At 42.4% G+C, this 22,073-nt stretch overlaps 3 protein-coding genes across 4 annotated transcripts in view; 1 reads left to right on the forward strand and 2 right to left on the reverse strand.

Annotated features, from left to right (window-relative positions):
• The window catches only part of LOC139347511 (mitotic deacetylase-associated SANT domain protein-like), a 340,723-nt gene that overhangs the window by 11,871 nt on the left and 306,779 nt on the right, over window positions 1-22,073 (reverse strand). The window lies entirely within an intron of this gene.
• LOC139348038 (protein ripply2-like) lies at window positions 8,399-8,951 on the reverse strand. The gene is made up of 3 exons (XM_070987987.1): window positions 8,829-8,951; window positions 8,656-8,726; window positions 8,399-8,561 (listed from the first exon to the last, which is right to left on the reverse strand). The coding sequence occupies exons 1-3, from the start codon at window positions 8,949-8,951 to the stop codon at window positions 8,399-8,401; spliced, it is 357 nt and encodes a 118-aa protein (XP_070844088.1).
• Window positions 18,636-21,445, forward strand: LOC139347749 (melanocortin-2 receptor accessory protein 2A-like). 2 transcript variants are annotated; one of them, XM_070987508.1, is made up of 4 exons: window positions 18,636-18,897; window positions 18,983-19,120; window positions 19,646-19,745; window positions 20,283-21,445. In XM_070987508.1, exons 2-4 carry the CDS (start codon window positions 19,003-19,005, stop codon window positions 20,770-20,772), a joined length of 708 nt encoding a protein of 235 aa, XP_070843609.1. In that variant the 5' UTR covers window positions 18,636-18,897; window positions 18,983-19,002; the 3' UTR covers window positions 20,773-21,445. The 2 variants fall into 2 exon arrangements, with proteins under 2 accessions (XP_070843609.1, XP_070843610.1); XM_070987509.1 differs by having other exon boundaries at window positions 18,688-18,891.

Here is a 22,073-nt window from a genome sequence, read left to right on the forward strand (position 1 = left end):
TCAAAAATTTAAGTTTTATGTCTTCAGTAGGAAGGAATGAGATCTGGGCTGAAAGCCACAGGCCGGGTCAGGAAGTCAGAAAGTACTGAGAGACAGACTGACACATTGTTGGTAATGGACTCTTTATTGGATTTGTTGTCAATAATTTTGCCAGCCTCATCATTTAAAAGGCTCAATTCACCCAAAATGCTGTGCCTTGCAGGGGGGTTTTGGCTTTATGTGATGAGGTTTTGAGATATTTGTGTCTAAGATCTCTGAGTTGCCTTCATTGGAACTACTTTCCACCAAAGAAATAGTCCCTATGCTGATAGTGATTACTGTGGATTATCCACGGTAATCGGGAGCAATGTCTCCGAAATGAGATGCTGCAAATGAACCGAAGTTACTTTTCAATATTCTGAGTAAGATTCTGTTCACCTCTATTGTACTGAGGTGGAGGCAGAAATAGATAAATGGAAGCCTGGCCAAATAAAGCCCATGTGAACTGGATGAACTAACCCTTTAACACCCTTCTTTGGAACTCTCACTCTTGTTTTTCCTGTCCTCGTCATCAGAAGCACCTCAGTTTCAACGCCCTCACGTTTTAGCAGCCGCACTCATCCTAAAACAGAAAGTGTTAAAATTGCTGCACCGCTAATTAGATATTTTTGTTTAGAGGAAAACAATCAAAACTGTTCATTTTGTATTATTAACATTATTTCCTCATGCCGTGAAGAGTCACAGTCTCATTCCCTGCCAGTGAGTGGAGAGATTTTCACGAGCCCATCAGAAGCCGGGCTTCCAGTAGATATAACCCATGCTATGGTAATCACATGCTAATCACAGTTAACACCAGCGCAGGGTCCTATACTCTAGATTAATGCATCCGTCGCATATTCACGTTTCCATTAGCATAAATCAGGTTCACCCTGCCTTTGTAATTAGTGTTTTCATGTGAATGATAATAAGATATGGTGATTAGGTCAGGGTACTAGAATGGAAATGACTTGTCAGCTAAGTCGGCCTCAAACAGTTCTGCACATGTTGGACTATCAATATGTGCTTCTTCAAGAAACAATTAATGATGTTGAAAGATAATTGAAGTTTGATAGTAGGATGTGGAAAGCAAAAGTAGACTATTAATCACATTTCTGCAAGACACTTGATGTTTTAGTGGGATTCTTACTGCAGGCTTGCTCTCAGGAAAAGACTCGTAAAGCACACTGTCAGTTTCAGCTTTCACATCGTGTTTTAAAACCAGTTTACAAATCCTGAAGGGTTTGATCCTAAAGGGTGTTCTATGTGGCTAGTCTGCAAGCTTATTTATCAGTTTCTGCTTTATCGTGTTTACAAGATACAACAATGCTGAAATTGTGAAGCCTGATGCAAACACAGGAAAGCTAAAAACTTGACCCTGACCTTAGAAACTAGCTCACATTGGCTTATAACACATAATTTGTGAAAATGCATGTATTATGTATTATCAGTGCCAGCATTTCCAGTGACCAACAGCCTCCAGAACCTTCAGACTTCTTCGCTATTTTTCTAATCGAACATCAGAAAAGTGGCCTGAATGTCATCAGGGTCATTAGCTTGGTGTTTCCCTGCTTGACATTTCCTTTCACTTTAATGTTTGATGCCTTGCATTAAAGGCCAAACCGGAGCACAGAGCATCGCTGTGAGCAAAGTTTTCCAGTTCCAAAACTGAAGAGAGACGGGCTCCGACGCAGCCTGTACCAATAACCTGCTGCACCTCTGTTCCTCAGCATAAGCATGGAAGAGAGGAGAGCATGCAGGAGCGTATGAGTGCGTTGGAAACATGTGAGCACTCCAACACGAGGTCACAACACTGAGCTGCACGTGAATATAGACCAGAGAGAAAATGCACCATGTGTGCATACGTGCAGGTGCGGCGCACACCTGTGTACCTTCGATGGAGCGCACTACACAAGCAGGACATGCAGCAGCAATTGGCTGGAGGTGGGGTTTAGTCTTTGTGGGTTTTGCCTCCCTTGGGACCCCCCCCTTTCACCCTTGACATCTCTGACATGCAGCATTCCTCTCAGACTGGTGACCCCACATGACGGACGGCATCCTCCATGCTTATAACCAACCGATGAGACCGGCTGCACCCCCGAGAGACCCAAAGGCCGGGGTTGGGATCGGGAATGTGAAAAAAGAAGAAGAGGGGAGAAGAAAATGCAAGAAAAAGTGCGATCATCAAAAGGTTTACAGTGAAGTGTAACCGCAGCCGAATGGGAGCAGGAGATTTAATCAAATCTAAAAGGGTGAAAAGGAAAATCAAATCTTATGCCATGGTCTTGCATCAGGGTTGCTGAATGTGTGTGTGTTGCAAGACTTATTTCTCATTCGGCCGGACACCCCTGTCTCCATGGTAATTTATGAGGCCTGACCTGCGAATCTCAATGCCCGGCTCCCACCTCCAGAACCGTCTTCTTCATGGGTATCACAACCCCTCTTCGAACTGTTTGGTAGGCATCACAGCTTTTTAAAAAAGCAACAAAGCCCAGAAAGTGAAAACCGATAGTCATGACGAAACTTTTGGTTTACATCTCTTTTCGGCTCGGGGTTAATGTTCGGGTAATAGAGAAAGTTGACTGTTTTGGGGGAAAATTCAGGCCAAACTGCAAAAAGCGAGGGCCAGAAAGTGAAAAGGCAGCCACAGAATTTAAATTAGCCAGCAGACATGGGTATATGCCGTATATCTAAACATGTAGAGGTCTGAAGATGGCGGGGCAGTCACCCTTTCTTACCTCCAGTCACACTTGTGTGAGGTCTCTGCGTCACATTGGAGCTCTTGTCGGGGCAGAGGAATAGCTGAATGAGAGATTCTCAAACAGGGGCAGTAATTTGCAGAGTGTGTTTCTAAGTTATTCCAGCTCCCCGCAGCTCAGCAGTGGCTGACCCCTCTCCCCGTCTGTCTGCTAAGAGGCCTACAGGGAGGAATCAGCCCAAATTACCTTTATTGATCCAGAGAGACAGGTGAATACCAAGCAGGTCGCTCTTCCCTTCACTCTTCTTATCTCTCATCCACCATTTTCATCACTCCATCCCCCTCCCCGCCTGCGAGAAGAGAGAAAATGAAAAAGAAACAGGGAGCTTTTATGTGAGAGGGACTATTTTAACCACCACCACGCGTTACTGTATCAGCCATTGCAGTGATTTACTGTTTGCATTCAGGTTGGTGTGATTAAACCTGCCTTCTCGTTGCTCATCTTTCACCAGCGACTGAGTGAACACGGATGGCGAGCCGCTGTTTTTCTGCCTCCAATCCACCGTTGTCCTTTCGCCCCAGCATACAAATCACTGTGGCGGTGGAAAAGATACTCCATTAGGTCCAACTCTGAGTTAAATCAATGCGTGACTTATCAAATGAAATAGGGGATTATGAGGTAATCACCTGGCAAACGTTGCTGAAATTGTAATTATCTCCACTGCACACATCTCAGAGAGAGGAGACCAAACTAACTATTTAAGTGGAGGGGGAGATAACAAGGTGCAGAAAAGCACAACAGCTATATCTCTTAGACAGCGGCGTGAGCCAGAATGTTTATGTGCAGAGAGGAGTCAGAGCAACTGTGTGCTTTCACTCGCTCAGCAGAGAAATGCATGTAAAGGCGTTCACTCCACTGGCAGATTTACGCTTCTTGTTACTCGTCTCATTATTGCAGGTCTGCTGCTCAGACTTGTTGCTACTTAATCACATGTTTTTGTGCATCATATTGTCAGGATGCATGAATGACAGTTGCTGCATTATGGACAGTGCTGTGCAAACTGCATACATTCACAAACATCTGAAACAGAAATAAATAACAATAGAAAAATCACTCAAGAATAAAGTGTAAAATAAATATAAGGTAGCACATAGATAATGTTACAATATAGAATAATAACCTAAAGAGAAAATAGTTTCTCTTTTATAGCTTATGGATTTTGGATAAATAAAAAGGTTACATTTTAAATACATTTTAAATAAATAAATACTACTTTCTTTTTAGCTTTATTTTATTTTGTACCCAAGGATCTAAATTTCTAATTAAAGTCCATTGTGAGTTGAGATCTGCCAGCTAAAAAGTCACACTTAAGGCAGTTTTTAAATCAGTTCCTCTGGAAAAATCTTGACTGCTTTTTCTGTAGCAGCGAAATGCAAAATATTGCAGATCGATCCACAATCATTGCATTAAAAAAAGGACATAAATCTTCTAATCTTTAATATTCTAATATTACATTTCTTGTTATATTTGTTTTCTTTAAAAGTCACATACGAGCCCTCCAAAACCCTATGATCTTTCATAAAAGTGGAGTTTGTCTACATCCTATCAATGATGATTACAGGTTACTGTACAAGTGCAAGGCCGCCCCCATGTGGCAGCACTGCAATATTACATCACTGGACCCAAGCTGGTTGAAATCTCACTTTTGGCTATCTTGCCCCATCTGTTGGTTAAATGCACTCATTGTGCTGTGTAGCTTTAACTAAAGATAAAGGCCTCACATGGACATGGGCCCCGTCTTCATTCAACAGTTTTTAACTGAGAGGAAGATAAGAAAAACTAAAGTTGCATCAGCTTGTTCTTACACACTCTGAATGTAAGGGTGGTAACAGGTGACATTGGCCCACACACTGCAAACACCACCTCACAGGTGGGATGTTTCAGACAGCTGTTCATCCCAGACTCACTCTAACGCTGTGTCATATGTCACTGCTACTTTACATCAGTCTAATGCCTGCACACAAAACAATCTTCATGGCATCATAGTAAACATCATTAAAGTCAAACATGGAGAGGAGCAGTACTTACTGTTCCATTTTTATCCATCACTGCTTTGAATTTTTTTTCCCACATGTGCACAACTGGAAAATACTCCATCAAAGCTTAAAAAAGAGAGGGAAGGTATAGACAAAGCAGCACTTCCTGTCTCCATGCATGCACTTCTTCAGCACAAACTTGCACATCAGCAGAAGCGCAGTGCCCCCCTTTGGCTTACAGCTGAACTACCTTGTGAAAACACACCAGCAATGATGTGTATACAAACATAAATAAACTGCCCTCTGTCAAAACTCCTCCAACTTGGTGCAGCTCTGAGCCCTCCGTCCCCAGTGCCAGGCGGAGGTGTGACTGTGGGAAGCTGGTGCATTCGGTTCAGTCCCAGCTCTCCTGGGTCACACTTCGTCACCTCTTTTGGTGTCTGTGATCACACCAAAGGCTCAGTCAGAGTTCACAGTGGCACGCCGGCACTCTCCAAATGAACTTTTCATCACAAAGTTAGAAATCACAAAATGCAGCATCCTCAGTGACAAAACAAGTGTATTATAAAGAATAAGTAGCACTGACTTAAGATCTCATTTATGCTTAAAAAGAAGTGTCTTTTAAAGGATATGATTATGACCTGCAAAGGCAGATTTTAGTAAACAGACTGGACCTGGGGAAAGCTGCCATCCATCTCCTTATATTTTATTTTAAAGACTGTCTATAAGTTATGTGACAGGCTTGTGTGAGACTAATAGGGGGCAAAGAGACGGTGCTTGGCAGTTGTGACACATTTGACCACAGAGGTCAAACGTGGGCCTGAGCACTGTTGACCCCCCTCAGGTGCACAATCCTCACACCCAGATTCACACCAGCTCCTGGGAAAGGCCAGTCTGTGTCTGAAAAGATGAAACTGTGCAAAGTTCACCAAAGTTCACAAGTTATGTTGGTACAGGGCAGCATGCAAAGACATCTAGTTATGTGCAAAATATAAATTAAAACACACATTGTTTTCAACATGTACATATCAGCTGTCATTGTCAATATAAATCCTGTAGACTGTATATACTGTAAACAGACATGTATACATGCATATACTCATAACCACCACTTCTTGTACAGCTATTCAGTATTTATTTCTTTGCATTAGTTATATTGTTTACAGAAACTCTTGACATGTTTTTTAGACATTGTATGTAGTTGGTCATTGTTGTTTTTTATATTATATTTACATATACATCTATTTTTTCACCTATTTGCATGTATATAATAGTTTTATGCTAATTTTATCTGTCTTTGCTCAGCTTTATTGTCTTTGTTCTTAGTTGTATCTGTCTCTATTGGAACTGTGTGTAACACTGAGAGCAACTTAAAGCCGGAGTCAAATTCCTTGTCTGTGCACACGTACTTGGCAATAAAGCTGATTCTGAAAGGTCAAAAACACTCTGTTGCACAGGCATACACAAACACATTTATGTCCCTGAAACTGCAGCCAGTCATCTGACTTTATGATATTTTCTTCAGTGTAAAGTTCCTACCACCCCCCTAAAGCACAACATGAGGGTAATTTATGCATATGTAGATTAACCCACTGAGAAATATGTGCATCAGCTGACCTAAAGTGTGTGCAGTAAAGGTTAGAAGTTCATCAGACAGGGCATCAGTCCCTGGTTTTATATTTAACTCTGGAGGTGAGCGGATTTCACACCCAAGTAAGCGACACTCTGAAAACCTCCGGCTCTGACACCCAGCCCTGGGAAAGTCTCAGCCAGGCCAAGAGGTTATCAGAGCGTCATCGCTTCATCACAGCTCTTAACATCAGGCCTGAATATGATTAGAAAACAACATTAAACATGCAGTATAACTTTTTTGTTGTTTTTGCTTTACACCTCTACAGTCTTGATACTGGCTAAATGTTTCAGCTTTACTTACTGAACTCTTCATATCAGTGTGAGTGTGAAGAGTAAAATGTGAGCAGAGATAAGTTTGTTAAGTTATTATAAAGATCTTTCTTGTAATTAGATTACAGTCTTTCCAGCGGAGGTCACTTGTTCAGTGGCAGTGCAGCACCCCTGGTGCACTCAGAGGCCGCCGTGTTTCACATTAAGAAGGTGTGTAAACTTTGCACCCCGCAAAACACCTAAAGATGATCCCAAGGGTTCCCACAGAAAGGCTTGAAAGGCTGGTGCCGGGGTGAGTTGAGGAGTTCAAGCCATTAGGTCAGATATGCAAAATGTGTTTAAACAATAAATTGCAAGAAAGAAAGAAAAGCCTGAACAGCAAGCATAACATATTTTTCCTGAGCACAGACTGAGTATTAGATGACAAGTCTTGCAGTTTTATGGATGCATTTTATTATAACATCATATTCAAGCAACATGCTCCGATGCAGTAAACAGAAACTTTGGAATCAGGGCGCTCATCTGTAACATGCAACCAGTCAAGTCAAGTTTAAATCCAGCTGTACTGTATGTCAGTATGTTCTACATGAATTACTAGCTGAGCTGTGTAGAAAACCATCAGACAGCTGCCCCTGATCCCTGATTCATTGGGTTACACTGTTCAGTGTTTATTGATTTATCTATGAGTGAGTTCTCCAGTTCTTTAATATGCATGACTTCAGCACAGTATCAGCTGAAACGCTTGATGAGCTCCTGCATTAATAGACAGGCTCTAAATCAGTTTTAAGACCCTTTTCTTTTTCTTTTAGGTGATATTGCCCTTCGATGGTGCATTTTCCAATATATATGTTATTCACTACTTTAGGACACTGATGTCATGCTGGTGGTTGATTGGATCTCTAGGGGAGAGGGCTAAAGCTGTCATGTGCAGTCTGTTCAGCACACTTACTGAGGTGATGGTGTACAGACACATTGGGCAGAGAGGAGGAGGAACAAGGAGTGAATAGAGGCCCAGCACTACCCTGGGTTCTATTATGTGTTAACTCAGCCCTGATTGTTGATTTAATGTCTAATGCTGGTTTGTTTTTGTGAAAGTCAGAGTGAACCATTCATCCGTTCATTCATCCATGCTCCATCCTGTGGGTGGAGGAGAGATATAGTGATTTTTGTCTACACGGGTCGTTTCACTGGAGGTGTAGAACCGTTTCTCTTTGACTATCTCATGCAGATCTTTCCGCTCTCTTGACTGACACCTTCCACGTGTCACGCAGTTTACGCACTTCAGGCGCAGGAAATGGCGCGTTTATCACTTTGCACTTCTCCCTGGGAAAAGAGCAGTTCAAAGCAGGCGAATGTGCCAAATGAACTGAATGGATAGTTTAAGAAATCCCTAAATCTGCTACAACTTCTATGAACCAATTAAACCCAGACAGTAAAACCCCACTAGTACTTTCTGCAATAAGGGATTTTAATTCGACTGTTCAAGTCTGTCACCAATTACAGAAAACACTACTCAGATCAATGATTAAGCCCCAGACAACGACATTCATGTAATGTATTTTATTGCAGTTTTCAGCAAAATACAAAAGAGGTAGAAATGTTAAAGGAATAACTTAAGCATTTACATTCTTGTATAGTATAGAAATGAAAAAGGTCTATTTACATATATTTACAGGAAATAAGTTAAACGAAATATATTAGCACATTAGGGAGCAACGCGTCCTCAGGGGCTTCATAGAGCCACATTTAATTCAGCTCCTTTTCCATCTCTTCTTCTTCGTCATCGCTGTCTTCATCACTGCTGGAGTCTTGGTAAAAGCAGATGGTCGCTTGGACCGGATAGTTGCGCAGCAGCATTTCTGCGTCCTGGTACAGATAATCGAAGCATCTCGATTTCGGCCAGAACAACCTTTAAAAAGAAAACAAAAAACACTTAGATATACTCACAAAGAAACAGCCCACATAAGAACGAAAGGTCACTGACTGAGCAGAACTCTACTTACTTCACAGGGTGAATGAACTGAGGAATTTTGGGGTGCTTCGCCGCTGAAAGGTCTCCATGAAGAGAAAGGGCCTGAAAGTTAAAACCAAGCGATCTTGTTAGGCTTTCTGTCCATTAATCATGATGCACGTTTGAATTTAAAAACCTTAAAGTCTTCAACTCATCCAAACTCACATTGTTTGCGGTAGTCCTGTCCCCAGTTCCAGTCCATGGCCTCCACAAAGCGCCGGACTGCGGAGTAGCATTGGCTCCAGTCAAAACAGAAGTTAATCCACTGTTGGTAGCGACAGTCCCCATGGTCGATTGTAATGGTCTGTCCTGCGTTAAGTCCTCAGAGGGTGTGTGACTGAGCGCAGGAACCTCCAAGCCTTTTTATCCGGGCACGGGCAGCCGGTGCCAAATTGCGCTTTGACGCGTCCCCAAGTGTCTCCATGCGCCACGGTGTTGAGGTGCGAAGTCACACTTCAGCAAACTCCAACCATATGGTCACTTTCTGTCTAAATTTTGAATATAGAGTAAAAAACATTTCTCCTGAGACACTGGCACATTTGAAGCATATTGCAAAGATTAACTGTATATGTGTCTGATCAAATGTTAAACAGCGTTAAGGTGCAGCTGCTCTCTGCGTGTAATCCACGTTGAAAGTTTGATCTTACATCAAATCAAATCAAATTTTATTTATATAGCACTTTTCATACATATTAAAATGCAACACAAAGTGCTTTACAACAGTTAAAAACAATACAAATGAAAACAGTGAAAACCAATCCCGCCCACCCTCCGTATGTACTAACACACACCCTCAACTACACACACACACACACACACACACACACACCACAGCCAGTAGTGAGAGTAGTGAGGCATGGCAAGGCACTGAGGATCGAGGAAAATTACGCAGAATCCAATCCTATCCGATTTTATTTTGTCAGTCGTATTCAGTAACATGATGCGTTTTCGTTCAAAGTCGAGCAAAAGCTCAGCTTGCGTCAGGAATAAAACCTTGTTGAACTCTTCGACCCCTTCACCCTTTGGGTATCTCCGTCTGTGTAGCCATTTGGGTGTGAGGTGTGAACAAACACGTGCCCTACTGTCACTGCCCGCTGGGTGAGGTGATGGAGGACGGCTCGTGCGCAGGGTGGAGGGGGCGACACGCGTCGGCCTTTTGTGTGCCCAGCAGCAGGAGCCGAGCTAACAGTTGCACTTCAGCAGATGCGGAGCTTGAATGCCTCACAGTACCATGTGGAAAAGATAATTACGTTATGCACTTTCTAAAGAAGCTGCTCTTATCTGCCCATCTCGACAAAGACCCTCTGCAATCCACTGATTTAATTAGCCCCGCTCTTTCTCTCAGATAAGTGAAGTGCTTCCTTTCCATGCTGCAGTAGGAGGCAGTAGGGGGCCACACGCTGGGATGAGCTGTACAGAACAATGAAGTGTAATACTGAGAAATGTATTTCGGAAAACTGCAGAACAAGAAGCTGAGAAGTGAGATCACAGTGTTCTGTGCGTGTTTTCATTTGCCTCCGTTCAGAGCTAATGGGGGCCACATTTGAGAGTATCACTTGTAAAATCCTTGTAGGCCTGCAGTGAGGGAGTGTGTTTAAATATGAACCCTGCATGACCAGCATTAAACTCCTTTGACCACCAGTTCCATCCACATCACAGTGCTTCTTTCCAGGGAACAGCTGTCAGAGCTTGGCACTAATAGGGTCCACAGATCTCTCTTTCTCTCTCTCTCTCTCTCTCTCTCTCTCTCTCTCTCTCTCTCTCTCTCTCTCTCTCTCTCTCTCTCTCTTTCTTCTCTGGAGCTAATTGGACTCTCTGTGCTCTGCTGCATGGCCTCTTTTCTTTTTTTGTGTCATTCACTCTTTTGCTATACTTTGTGCCATAATGGCAAAGATATATGAACACATCACATGCTTGTGCCGTTCCAACACATGCACAGACATGGCCTTTGCCACCGCGTTCACAAAGTGGGCAAATTAATGCAATGCTAAAGGGTTTTTTTTTTTCTTTACTGGACAATAGAGTAGAACTAGGTCAGCACATTAAGAGTGTTTTATGTTTTCAGGCTTCTTTCTTCAAAAAGCTACACCTGTATGTTTTGAACACACATGGTGCATTCTAACAGGACAATGCAAAGTATATCAAAAGAGTGAATAAAAGAAAAATACAAAAGAAGCAGGAAGAGGAAACGTGAGGTGTCTCTCAGCTCTCAATGAAGCAGAATTGAAATTTCCTGCCGAGACCCCGGAAAATAGAGCTCACACACACACACACACACACACACACACACACACACACACACACACACACACACACACACACACACACACATGCAAGAATAGACAAAATATTCATTGCGGTATCATGGTCCGTGAATTGTAAATCAATAAAAAAGATGAGATATAGATGAGGTAAAGATAACCTGCACTGACAAGTTGTCAAGCTGTGGATCGTGCCAAGAAGAAGCTGAAGGTCAACATGAGGAAGATCTGTCTCATATTTCCTTGTTTCATTCTGCTGAGGCTGAACTTTCCTGACTGAAAAGTTCACTAAGACCCCCATCTCTTATTCATAGGTCATATTACCCCATTTTTGAAGTAATTTCAGTTTTCTCTCTTCAAAAGACAGATATTTGACTCCATAAAATTCCCTCTCCATGGCAACAGTCAACCACAAATAACATCATTTTCGAGTAGTCTGTTCAGTAAAGCCTATTTATTTTTGCTTTTAACATCTTCTGTGTAACTAACAGATTTAAATATGTCCCCAAAACTCACATGAATTCATTAGTTAGCCCTCGGTTAAAATCAAGCTCACCAGAGCCTAAACATGCAGTAATGATGTCTTCATGCTGCCATGGTCGCGCCTCCAGTGTGTGTGACCGGTTTCAGTCATTATTTTTGTGCTGGGCGCCTGTTTTGACTCACTTGTTGTGTTTTAGTTGAGAAGCCCTCACATTAGTGTTGCACTCCATGACACCGAATGGAAAACATGCTCTTACATCATGCACCAGCGGTAGCAGTATTTTTAGGTCTTGATGTTCTGCTGGGACTTCGGTGGGCAGCTGGTTGGTCCATGCTGGGCTACTGATAAAACATCCAGCGTTCTTAATGAAATAGCCTCCCTGCTGTTCTCCTGGAAATTAGAGGATACCTTTCCACAAGATGAATCTCAGAGAAAATCGTCCTTTAATCCATTCGTCAGTGAACGAAGCACAAGCTGAACGTAATGTCTGAGTCTAAGTGAAAATGTCTTCAAACATGCGGCGTATTTATGGGGAATGTTGGCCGCTGACAGAGAGGTGCAGTAACTGAGAGATGCTGAAATGTTTGTGCGTTTCTTCCTGCATTCGCACCCCAACAGTTTCCTCCTAACATGCGGCAGTCGGGGAGACATGCAGATCCCCTCCAGTTCTAAATGGATAACTCCTCCATTTTTATGAAGACCTATTTAATCCTTATTTAACAGACCTTGGGGGATTTACTAAAAGAGTTGCAAAACAGTCTCAGCGGTCATACAAATCTCAGAAGAAGCAAGAATTTTTACTTCCTTCTAAAACTTTAAGTCCACTGTTTTCCACTCGAAGTTAAATGACTCATCTCCACACCGATGCCTTCTGGGACTGTGCAGGCTCATGGACGCCTTGATTTTATTGACTCTCTTTAGAGGTTATTAATTTTCTAGCAAATTTCAGTCTAAGACAGTGGAGAGACATCGTGTCAGTGTCGTTGTGAAGCTCTTCCAATGAGTCCACAACTGCAGGGTTAGAAGGGCACAACTAACGTTACTACGGAGGCTGTAAAGGCGGCAATTCAGTGTTGATCGTGAGATGGGATTCATTATAGTATTTGTGCCTGAGCTGAGGTTAGCTGTAAGCATCTGCGTAGCTTTGGCAAATAAAATAATCCACATCTTGTAAATAGCACTGAAATTATAGGGGTGAGCTGACATGTCCGTTTTCCCCCATTTTCCTATTTTTAACTTTTATTATGTGCTACTGCTCCTCTGGAAGGGGACTCTTCCTTGGAGGGCATTTCTTCTATGAATTATCCTTACAGAATGTGATAAATGACCTCCAAGGCCAGGGATTAATAAGAACCCAGCTGGAGAAAATATAGTGCATTGCTCATCCATCCATCAAATGTTCTATGGCAGTTTAATCAAACCTGTTTGGTATTCAAATCCTCAACCTGAAGGAGCTGCAACTCAGTAATCTAATGCAATCACCTGAGATCGACCTGAGATACAAAGTTTTGTAGTTGATATTATGTGAGGTCATGATGGCCATGGGAGTCTATCCATGAGCTGTCTATAGACTTCCATGAGCTTTGAGTTATGTTCTCAGAACGGCTGTGCAGAAGGTCAGACTGATCCAGATCCTGGTTAAATTGAAGTCCAGAGTGTTCCCTTGAAAACCTTATGATGAAATGAAAGTGCCCTGTAAGAATGAGCAAACTTGGCTCAGAGAAAGACAACAAGAGTAAATTCAATTTTAAAAAATGAAGCGTCAAATAATAAATCCAAAATCTGAAGATGCACCATGGTGACCGAGACTTTACGTAACTATGGTTTTTAGTTGGAGAAATATGGATCTGCAAGAGCACCTTAAATATAAGTCATGCATGCAGAAGCGTCCTTTTATTTATGGTGCTTGTTGTGTTATTAATCAATTTATTATTGAATTTAGACTCATCTTAAAAACAATCAGCTCCATCTTTGAAGGATTAAGTCATGAGTCATTGATTTACATTGCCTTTGTTTTTCCCTCTCTTCTTTTGTTTCTTTATTACTCCAATACTTTCACTTCAGTCGCAGACTCTCCGCCATGCAGGGCAAAAAAAGCAAAATCCCAGAGCAAGGGTCAGAATGACAGTTACCCTGCCTTTTCCCTCTGGGTCCACTTCTGTGATGATCAGCATGCAGCGCGGCGTTGGCTTTATGCTGACAAAAACAGATTTGGGAGGCTCATCCATCAGAGCCGATGCACTGAAAAACATCACTTGCGGGAGTCAATTTAGGCAAAGGAGAAAGAGAGAGTCTTTAAGGTTGATGCTGAAGGGCGAAGGAAGGGAAACATTGTCTGCTGAATGGAAAGTGTGAGTTTAAGTAGAGTGCTGTATGTGAAGGTGTATGTGCATTAGGGGTGCATTAGGGGATTCAAGCTTGCAGAGACTGGAAAAGTTGTTCTGCAGGAGCTGAAACTGAGAATGAACCCAGTACCAGACACATCAGACACATCAGGGAATTAGGATGCAATAAATGAGTGAGTGAATATCTTTTTCCCTTTGGGAGAATGTAAAAGGCGGGATGAAGCGAGAGACACAAAAAATAGCCCAATTGCCAAAAGACTTCACTGTCTCTGAGGAAATTATGAATCTGGCTCAGCAATATCAGAATTATGCATTGCACGTAGCAACAATGCTGATGCAGAGGCTATGAATATTTCATAATATCTGCTTCCAATGTTTCTATCCCCAAGTCACAACTGGACAGATTCAAAGCAGTTAGAGTTTCCAGTGGTGGTATAGCTTTAGAGCTCTGGAGAAGGTTTCTGAGCAGAATTTTACTATGCAAATGAAGGACGAGAACGTCAACAAGAAGCAACACTGGAAAAATGTGCTGGCCCACAGCAGGACCGGACACACCCAGTGTACTGACGAGCAGGAGTGAAGCGGAGTTTTGATCCAATGGAAAGCTAAACCCTCACTCTCTTTGCGCCTTGCGTCTGTCATTGCATTTTGTGTCTTTATTTGGGGTGATGTCTCACTGAGCTGAATCTCAACCCCGCAGCGCCCGCAGTGGTGAGTCAGAGAGAGCAGAAGCCAGCAGTCAGGGTCATTTGCATGCATCAAAGGTCTGCAGGCTCTTTAGAGAACAACCGGGTCTCATCCCACAACAGCTTGGACTCCATGTTTCAAGGAACGTCAGTGGTAATTAATGCTGAACACCATACACTGAGGAATGGGGATGACTATTGACATGCATTAATGGCACATTTTTGTCCCATTGATGCATGCTACTGACTTGGACTGGATGACTTTGGACTTTAAAACACAATAAATGCTTTAAAAAAAAACATTATAGAGCATAATTCAAAGCTATAATTGCTTGAATGGAGGTGTCATCAGTAGTGATGAACCTACAGTGAATTGCCACCTGACTGCAGCTCTCCACAACTTTGTGGAGCTATTTAGTCATTTTCAGCTCATGGCTAAACACTCTGGCTCACAGATTTACTGTTTTGACTCACAAAGCTCACCAAACGGCAGACAGACACAGTCAGCAAGTAGCTGGAGGACATAGTGGAGCATTCGGAGGCTAAAAAGCCAGAAGTATCCCTCAGGAGTTGATGGAAATCAAAAACAGAGCTAAAAGAGAGCGAACATTGGACTTAAATTCATCAGGCGGACAGAAACACGGCTCCAAATCAGTGATAATGTTGGAAGCATAGTGCTGCACAAATGTCGGGATTTGCTGTTTTTCTCTTGAATTATTTTAATTTATTTCTCAGAATTTTGAGATTTTTACTATTTGATGGACAAAACAAACCATTGCGAAGCTGTCCCTTTGGATGATTTGACGACATTTCACAGTCAATCAATCAATCAATGGAGAAAATAATCATCAGATTAATCCATCATGAGAATGCTCATGAGCTCCACCTCAGCCAACTTTTTCATTAATGCATCAGTAATAATAATCTTTTGATATGATATGATATGTAACAGTACAACAGTCATTTTTCTGCTTTGAATACTTTCTTTTTAATACTGGCACATATCAGTTGTGTTGGTGGCACAAAGAATTTTCTCTCCTCTCTGGCAAGTACTTTGACCACGTAGCTGCCAGCCAACATTGGACATGTTTCTTTTGATCAAAGCTCTTCCAACATTCACTGTGAGAACAGCACAGCATATTATCTCTCCATGACCACGGTAGCTAAGAACAAAGCAACGGGCCAGAGAATAACACGCCAAAGCAAACCTAGTGGGAGAGCTTAGAGGAGCTGGATGCTTTCATTGAAATATGCATTATTGATCTGCAGGTGAATGTGAGATAAAATACTGTGGATGGCGAGCTTTGATGCAGCCTCTTCAGCCCTTTCAGCTTTTCATAACAGGAACGCAGACAGAATGAAGTCAGTAAATGTGCTGCGTGCATGTGAATAATATATGTTCTTGTATATTTTTTGTCATTTTTTTTGCTTTTATATGACTATTGAGTGACATTTGTGATTCTTTGTCTCATAAGATGGATTTTTTTTTTTTTTTTTGGCTTTTATGAATGTCTGGGCCTCAAGGACAATAACAATAAGAATTCACTGCAATAGCTTTTGTGATTTATATAATATTATACAGTTTCATCAAAGTCTCCTGCAGGAGGACTTAAAGGAATCGATGATATCATCTGGAGACAAAAAGCAGAACAGTGACTTCAGTGAGGTATGCGAGTGATTCATTCAAAACAAAGAATTTGGATGTGAGACCTCAGCAAATATTCACAGAGAACACAAAGCCGGAGTCTAGTCTCAGTGCTCCAAGTAAAGCAGCCTCTTGAATTTTAAGTTTATTTTCTTTATACGTGATTAACATCTCCCAGTGAAGCATCTTTGTGCATTACACTCATATTGGACAGTTCAACAAGTCACTAGTTGTATCCAGTGGCAGTGTTCAGTGGCACTGCAGTCGATTATGAAGCAAAGTGCAAGCATCAGTGTACAGGTCCAGATGGTGGACAGGCATAGAGTATTCTGTTTGTCCCTAACCTGATCTATACTCTAGTTGCCATATGCAGACACTTTAGAAATCATTTCGAAACTGTTGGCACTGGACATAAAACAGGTAATTGAACATAATCCAGAATCATCCAGAATCAGCATCCTCCTTGGCAATGCTTTCAGTCTGTCACAGTGGCGTTCTTGATGCTGCCACTCAGTGGTGCCAAAATGTTTCGAGTCCTGCACACAGTGGCTTTAATTCAAAGGATCTGTAACAAGACCGTGTTTGATCATGACTGTGCTCTTTGCCAAAAACACTGCCAGCTCTGCCAAAAACGAGGCAAGTTGCAGCTGAATTGTCCAGACACGTTTGGCATTATTCACACTGTAGGTGAATACTGGGATTATTCCATAGTTAAGTATACAAAGGCTTTTGCTTTGGAGCTTCTGTAACCTGAATCTGAACCTGAACCTGGACCTGTACCTGCTTGCCTACCTGCACCTGCCTATAATCCTTCTGCATCAAATCACTGAAATCACCCTGCCTGCCTCAACTCTCTGCACTTGGGCGCTTCCCTTGCTGCCACTCTGCTTCACTTCCATAAACCGAGATCTTAATGCATTTTCTGCATCTGTGGTAAATGTAATTTTTATGATGTGGAAAATTCATCGTGCAGCATCAGTAAATGAATGGACCTTTTAAGTGGCTCTGCTTAAGAGGTACTTCAAAGATTAAAGTAATGCAGGACTCATAATGAAGCCTGTTGCTTGAATGTTGATTTATCAAAGGATGGAAAGTGGGCATTTTGAGACGTGCTGTTTCAGAGTTTTAATAAGCATTTCCCGCAGACACGTCCACGCATTTTCAAATTCTCCTCAGTGCATCTTAAAATCATTACTCATGCTCACTTTGTTTACCTTTCAGCAACCCCTCACTCCACCAAAATGGTAAATGGTAAACCCACAGGAGACTTAGTGGGTGGCTAATTATGAAATTGTGGCAGCTTTCGCTAAACCTATCAGTAAACCCAAAGGCATTCCCGAGATGTTGCCATTTGCTCAAAACAGATTTGAGTTGTACCTCAACAGCAGTTCAATGTTATTTGAACATTTTATGAACCATTAGCTGAAAGGTTGAAAGAGGCCGATGGCTTCTCTAAATCTTAGAAGTGAAATTCGTATAGTCATACACTGTTGAGGATGTGAACTTCTACCAAGCTAACTTTACGATAAAATGGCTTTATTTTTAAGCACGGTGATGATGGACACTGTCATCTGTGTCATCTCACTGGCATGATTGCAGAAAAAGATACAACTGAATGTTTTATTGTAGATTCATGTATGTCCTGGTTTGAAATGAGAAACTTTGCAGTTTCATTTACCTCCACTGCTGTACATCTCGTATTATTTCCTGTTAAGACAACGCAGGAAACTGCATTTACTTCCTGTGTGATAACCTTTAGAACAGCACAGTCAGTATAATTATTTAATGTCCCAAGTAACACCTGGCAATCATCTACTCCGGGGTCGTTACCAGGAAATGAGGAACAAATGAAGCTGCGGATAAGTTGTTCCCAAATAACTGTGAGTCAATGATTATAAAAGACATGATAATGGTACATTTCACGTCTTGTTATTATCTAAATGTAGCTGTGGCTAAGTGGCTCCTGTAAGTCTGCACTGTGACTGCTGATGAATCATATGGGACTCTTTATTGTGTAAATTAGGTCTCCCTAAATGAGGTTGTGTGTCACACTATTATAATATGCAGTCACACATATTCTATAGAATTGTCATTTATTATAGATTTTATAGCGAAGCTAAGAGTGAGAGGGTTGACAGAGTGGACATTGCCTCAGGTTGGCTGGGACTGGGTGGAGTTTAGCTTTGAATCCTCTTAGTTTGCCATGCTTTATGGCGTTTGTGGAAAAAACAAGATAAACTGAATTTGGGGAAAGGTGTGGTTTCACTTTATATGTCACTTTACTATTTATTTATTTATTTGTTTACTTACTTAGATCTTTCAGACTGTTTGACTGTAAAATACATGCATTATATTCTATAAATATTTACATCTCACATATTAACGCCCACCTTTCTAAACACATGGTTCTAATATAAGCACACCAAGAATAATTAGTGCAATGGAACCGCCTCACCATGTATTCGAGGAAACCAGCACCCCCATCACCAGACTCTGACTCGTAAATGAGCCTTTTTTTTTTTTTTTTTTTTTTTTATTGCGGTGTGATCTCAGTATCAGGGAGTGAGTGAGCCAACAGTACGGTGGATGCTGGATGACGGTGATGCGCACTGAGCGGCTCGCTGCTTCGCTTGCACATGAGGATGGATAGTTTTGGCGTAACGGTAAAGCGATGGATCTCCCAGCTCTTTATCACCTTTTTGGCACGTTGTTAAATTCCGGAAGACGAACATAACATCTGAGGAGTTCCTAAATTCAGGCTGTGGACTTGTTTTCAACAACAACAAAGAGGCATCACACCCCCGGAGGTTGTGGTTCGTAAACTTTATTGATTTATTCATATCATTCATTCATACGGCGTCCTTGCTGGATTGATTCCATGTGTTTTGTGTTGTTAAGGTACGAGGAATCCGTTTGAAATGTCCGACTTCCACAACCGGAGCCAAAGCAGCGCGCGTCGCAGTGACTACGTGTGGCAGTATGAATATTATGACGACGAAGAGCCCGTGTCTTTCGAGGGACTCAAAGCGCACAGATGTAAGACAGTCTTTCGTTGTTTTCAATGCCTTTCACTTTGTGCAATATATGTGTGGGTGCGCGCGCGCCCGTGCCGGCGTGCGTGCGTGCATGCCATGCCTGCGCGTCAGTAAACAAGGTTACGAGCGTCAGTTAATAATGATTTATATAGGGCCACATTTAGCTCCTGGCATTATCGTTATTGCCAAGGTGGATGGGTGACACGCGCCAGCTGCTTCTCAATAAACAAATTACCTGGCAGCAATATTTTCTGCAGCAACTGCGCTGGCCTTTAATACTCCAGGAGTAATGAACGAGCCACATGATGAGACAGACAAATGACCACCAGCAAGCATGCAGCCACATTTTATCAATCAGATTCTTAGAAATACTGAGGCACTCTAACTGAGTAATTGAGGATTTTGCTCTGAGGGCGACAGCCCCGGAGAGAAATTACAATCTCAATAACAGAGGGAGGACCAGAGAGATGATTTGATCATTAAATCAATCTGCTCTAACAAGATTCTGTCCTCTCTGACATTTCAGACTCCATCGTCATCGGCTTCTGGGTCGGACTTGCCGTGTTTGTCATTTTCATGTTCTTTGTTCTCACGCTGCTCACAAAGACGGGAGCGCCACATCAAGAGTGAGTATGACAGGAGGCTGTGCAGCCCATGTTTTCCTTTTCCCTTTCACATCTGGCCCTCGAGGACCCGTTCAGCTCAGGGGAGACCTCAAACGGTTCAGCTCCCACGTTTGCCATCTCAGAGCCTCGTGGATGCTTTCGGCATTCTGGCAGTAGATTCAGCTGTAAGGCTTCTTAAATTTGGGTGGTCGGTGGTTCCTCTCATGTGTGCCGCTTTTGTGAAAAGCATAATTTGAGTTGTCGGTGAGTTTCATATGGCCAAAAGCTTACTGCATCTCAAGTGAGGATCAGCAGTGAGACCTGGAGAGATACCACTTACATGAGGTGAAATGAGAATGGCTCTGAGGTTAAGAGAGGATGGGGGGGGCTCTTTTTTAGGTAAGATTGCTGGGGTGATTTTAAGAATTTATTTCCAGATACAAACACAAAATGTGATGAGAAATCTTTTGTCATTCAGCTGCAGTCTATTTGAGGACAAAAAACCAACAATAAAAGCCCTTCAGTCTCCTGCTGGATCTTTTTTTTCTCTCTGAACAGAAACTCAGACTCTGCTGAGAAGCGCCATCGACCAGGGAGCTGTCTGGTAGACATCGATGGCCCCCAGGACGAAAATGACAAAGCCTTCTCACGCCCGTTACTAGCGGGGTCCCGCTCATATTTCCATTTCTACATTAACGAGGAGGATCAGGGTCAGGGGAAGCAAAAAGCAGAAGACAAGGGAGTTGGAAAGCACACCGGGGCCCGAGCCCAGGAGGGGACCTGCAACCAGCCCAGAGGTATCAGCTCCTCGAGGATGGACGACATGGAAGAGGATGTTGACGAAGCTGGAGAACACCAGCCTCTCAAGGGACTAATAGAGGAGAGTAAGCCTGACCGAGAATGTGCCTTCTTTCCCCACTTCAACATCCCGAACTTTGTGAACTTGGAGCACAGTTCAACGCTCGGAGAGGATGATCTGCTGTATGAGCCGTCCGTCGTTCTGGAGCGCCGTTCTCACTCTCAGGATGCTCACTGTGACATCCACTGAGGCCGTGTCTACAGAGAGATCACGAGCATGGACATTGTGGTATTGTAATATTATTTGCTTTCCTTTCACAGGACCGTCGGTGACCTGACGGGGGTGGGGGGGGGGGGTGGGGGGGTGGGGGGACACATACTCACCCGCTGCACCAACCTGGAGTGTTTTTAGCCTTTTCAATTAGCATACATTCAAATCAACGAGAGCACAAAAATGGCCCAAATTACATATTAAGTGAAATTTCTTCTTGAAGATAAAATTAGCTCATAAATGGCATCTCTTACCTCAGCTCCTCTGAAATGAATGCAGCTGTGGAGACAGATAGACAGGAGAACGAGAGGGCGGCGGAGTCACCAGGGAGAGCTGCTCTGCACAATTCATTCTGCTATTATCGCTGTGCTGTTGTGACTCTGGGCAACATTATCTCACAGGACACAGAAGCAGTTGGTCTACCAACAAGATTAAAAGCATGGAGGTAAATTATTTTTTCGTTCTGAGATGAAATGCCCTTAAAGTGAAGTGTACTTAAGCCGTGTAGTTAGTAGCATCAAAACAAATATATTGTTCTGTCACGGGTAACCTGAGACCTTGGCTAACAACGTGATATAATACTTTTGTAGACAGAGTTCTCATAGATTTTAGGTTTGATCGTCCAAATAAAGCCTAAATGGTTTTGGATCTCAGCTCTGGTGTGGTGTAGCATTTCTTCACGTTGCACAATGGTTATGAAACACTCTCAGGTTTACAGTTTTTTCAAGCTTCGATAGAGGTGACAACAATAAAGAAGCTCATCTAAGCAATATTTTGACATAAACGGTTAATCAAATGACTAAAGCAGATGTTTGTTCTTAATATGTGTTAGCAATATCTTAAAGGTTTGGGGACATTTGACAGAAGAGCTCAGTCATAAGACATACAAACACTATACATCTCCTTCACAGGCAAAACAAATGAAGTGACTTTGAGCCACATCCGGTGGTGATTATGCAAATGAGCGTTTCTTGCTATTTATGTCAGTTATTGGCAAAATGCCTGAGCTCCGTATACTCAGCTGATGGACGGATGTGTTTGGAATACCAGTGAGTCCATGACCATTAGCGTGACACTGACTCCACCAAATCAGCCTTTCAGATTTTGACAAACAGCCCATTCATCCTGAAAGTAGACGTTCAAACACTCCGTCCTCTGCTTCTGCTGAAATACCCCACGCTTGTTAAAAGGCAGGAAGTTGGGACCAGGCCGAACAAATGTGATCAGCTAGTTTCTCAGAACTATTTGCCGGGGAAGCTTTTGCAATTTGCTCTATTATT

This window comes from Chaetodon trifascialis, chromosome 19, assembly GCF_039877785.1.
Source record: "Chaetodon trifascialis isolate fChaTrf1 chromosome 19, fChaTrf1.hap1, whole genome shotgun sequence".
NCBI classification, from domain to species: Eukaryota; Metazoa; Chordata; class Actinopteri; order Chaetodontiformes; family Chaetodontidae; genus Chaetodon; species Chaetodon trifascialis.

Bases quoted from the DNA above. Each gene is read 5' to 3' on its own strand.
- LOC139348038 (XM_070987987.1), bottom strand. From the start codon at position 8,951: ATGGGGACTGTCGCTACCAACAGTGGATTAACTTCTGTTTTGACTGGA. The intron at 8,727-8,828 runs GTGAGTTTGGAT...TTTAACTTTCAG, and splicing joins ACAGGACTACCGCAAACAAT to GCCCTTTCTCTTCATGGAGA. The intron at 8,562-8,655 runs GTAAGTAGAGTT...TTCTTTTTAAAG, and splicing joins CAGTTCATTCACCCTGTGAA to GTTGTTCTGGCCGAAATCGA.
- LOC139347749 (XM_070987508.1), top strand. From the start codon at position 19,003: ATGTCCGACTTCCACAACCGGAGCCAAAGCAGCGCGCGTCGCAGTGAC. The intron at 19,121-19,645 runs GTAAGACAGTCT...CTGACATTTCAG, and splicing joins GGGACTCAAAGCGCACAGAT to ACTCCATCGTCATCGGCTTC. The intron at 19,746-20,282 runs GTGAGTATGACA...CTCTCTGAACAG, and splicing joins ACGGGAGCGCCACATCAAGA to AAACTCAGACTCTGCTGAGA.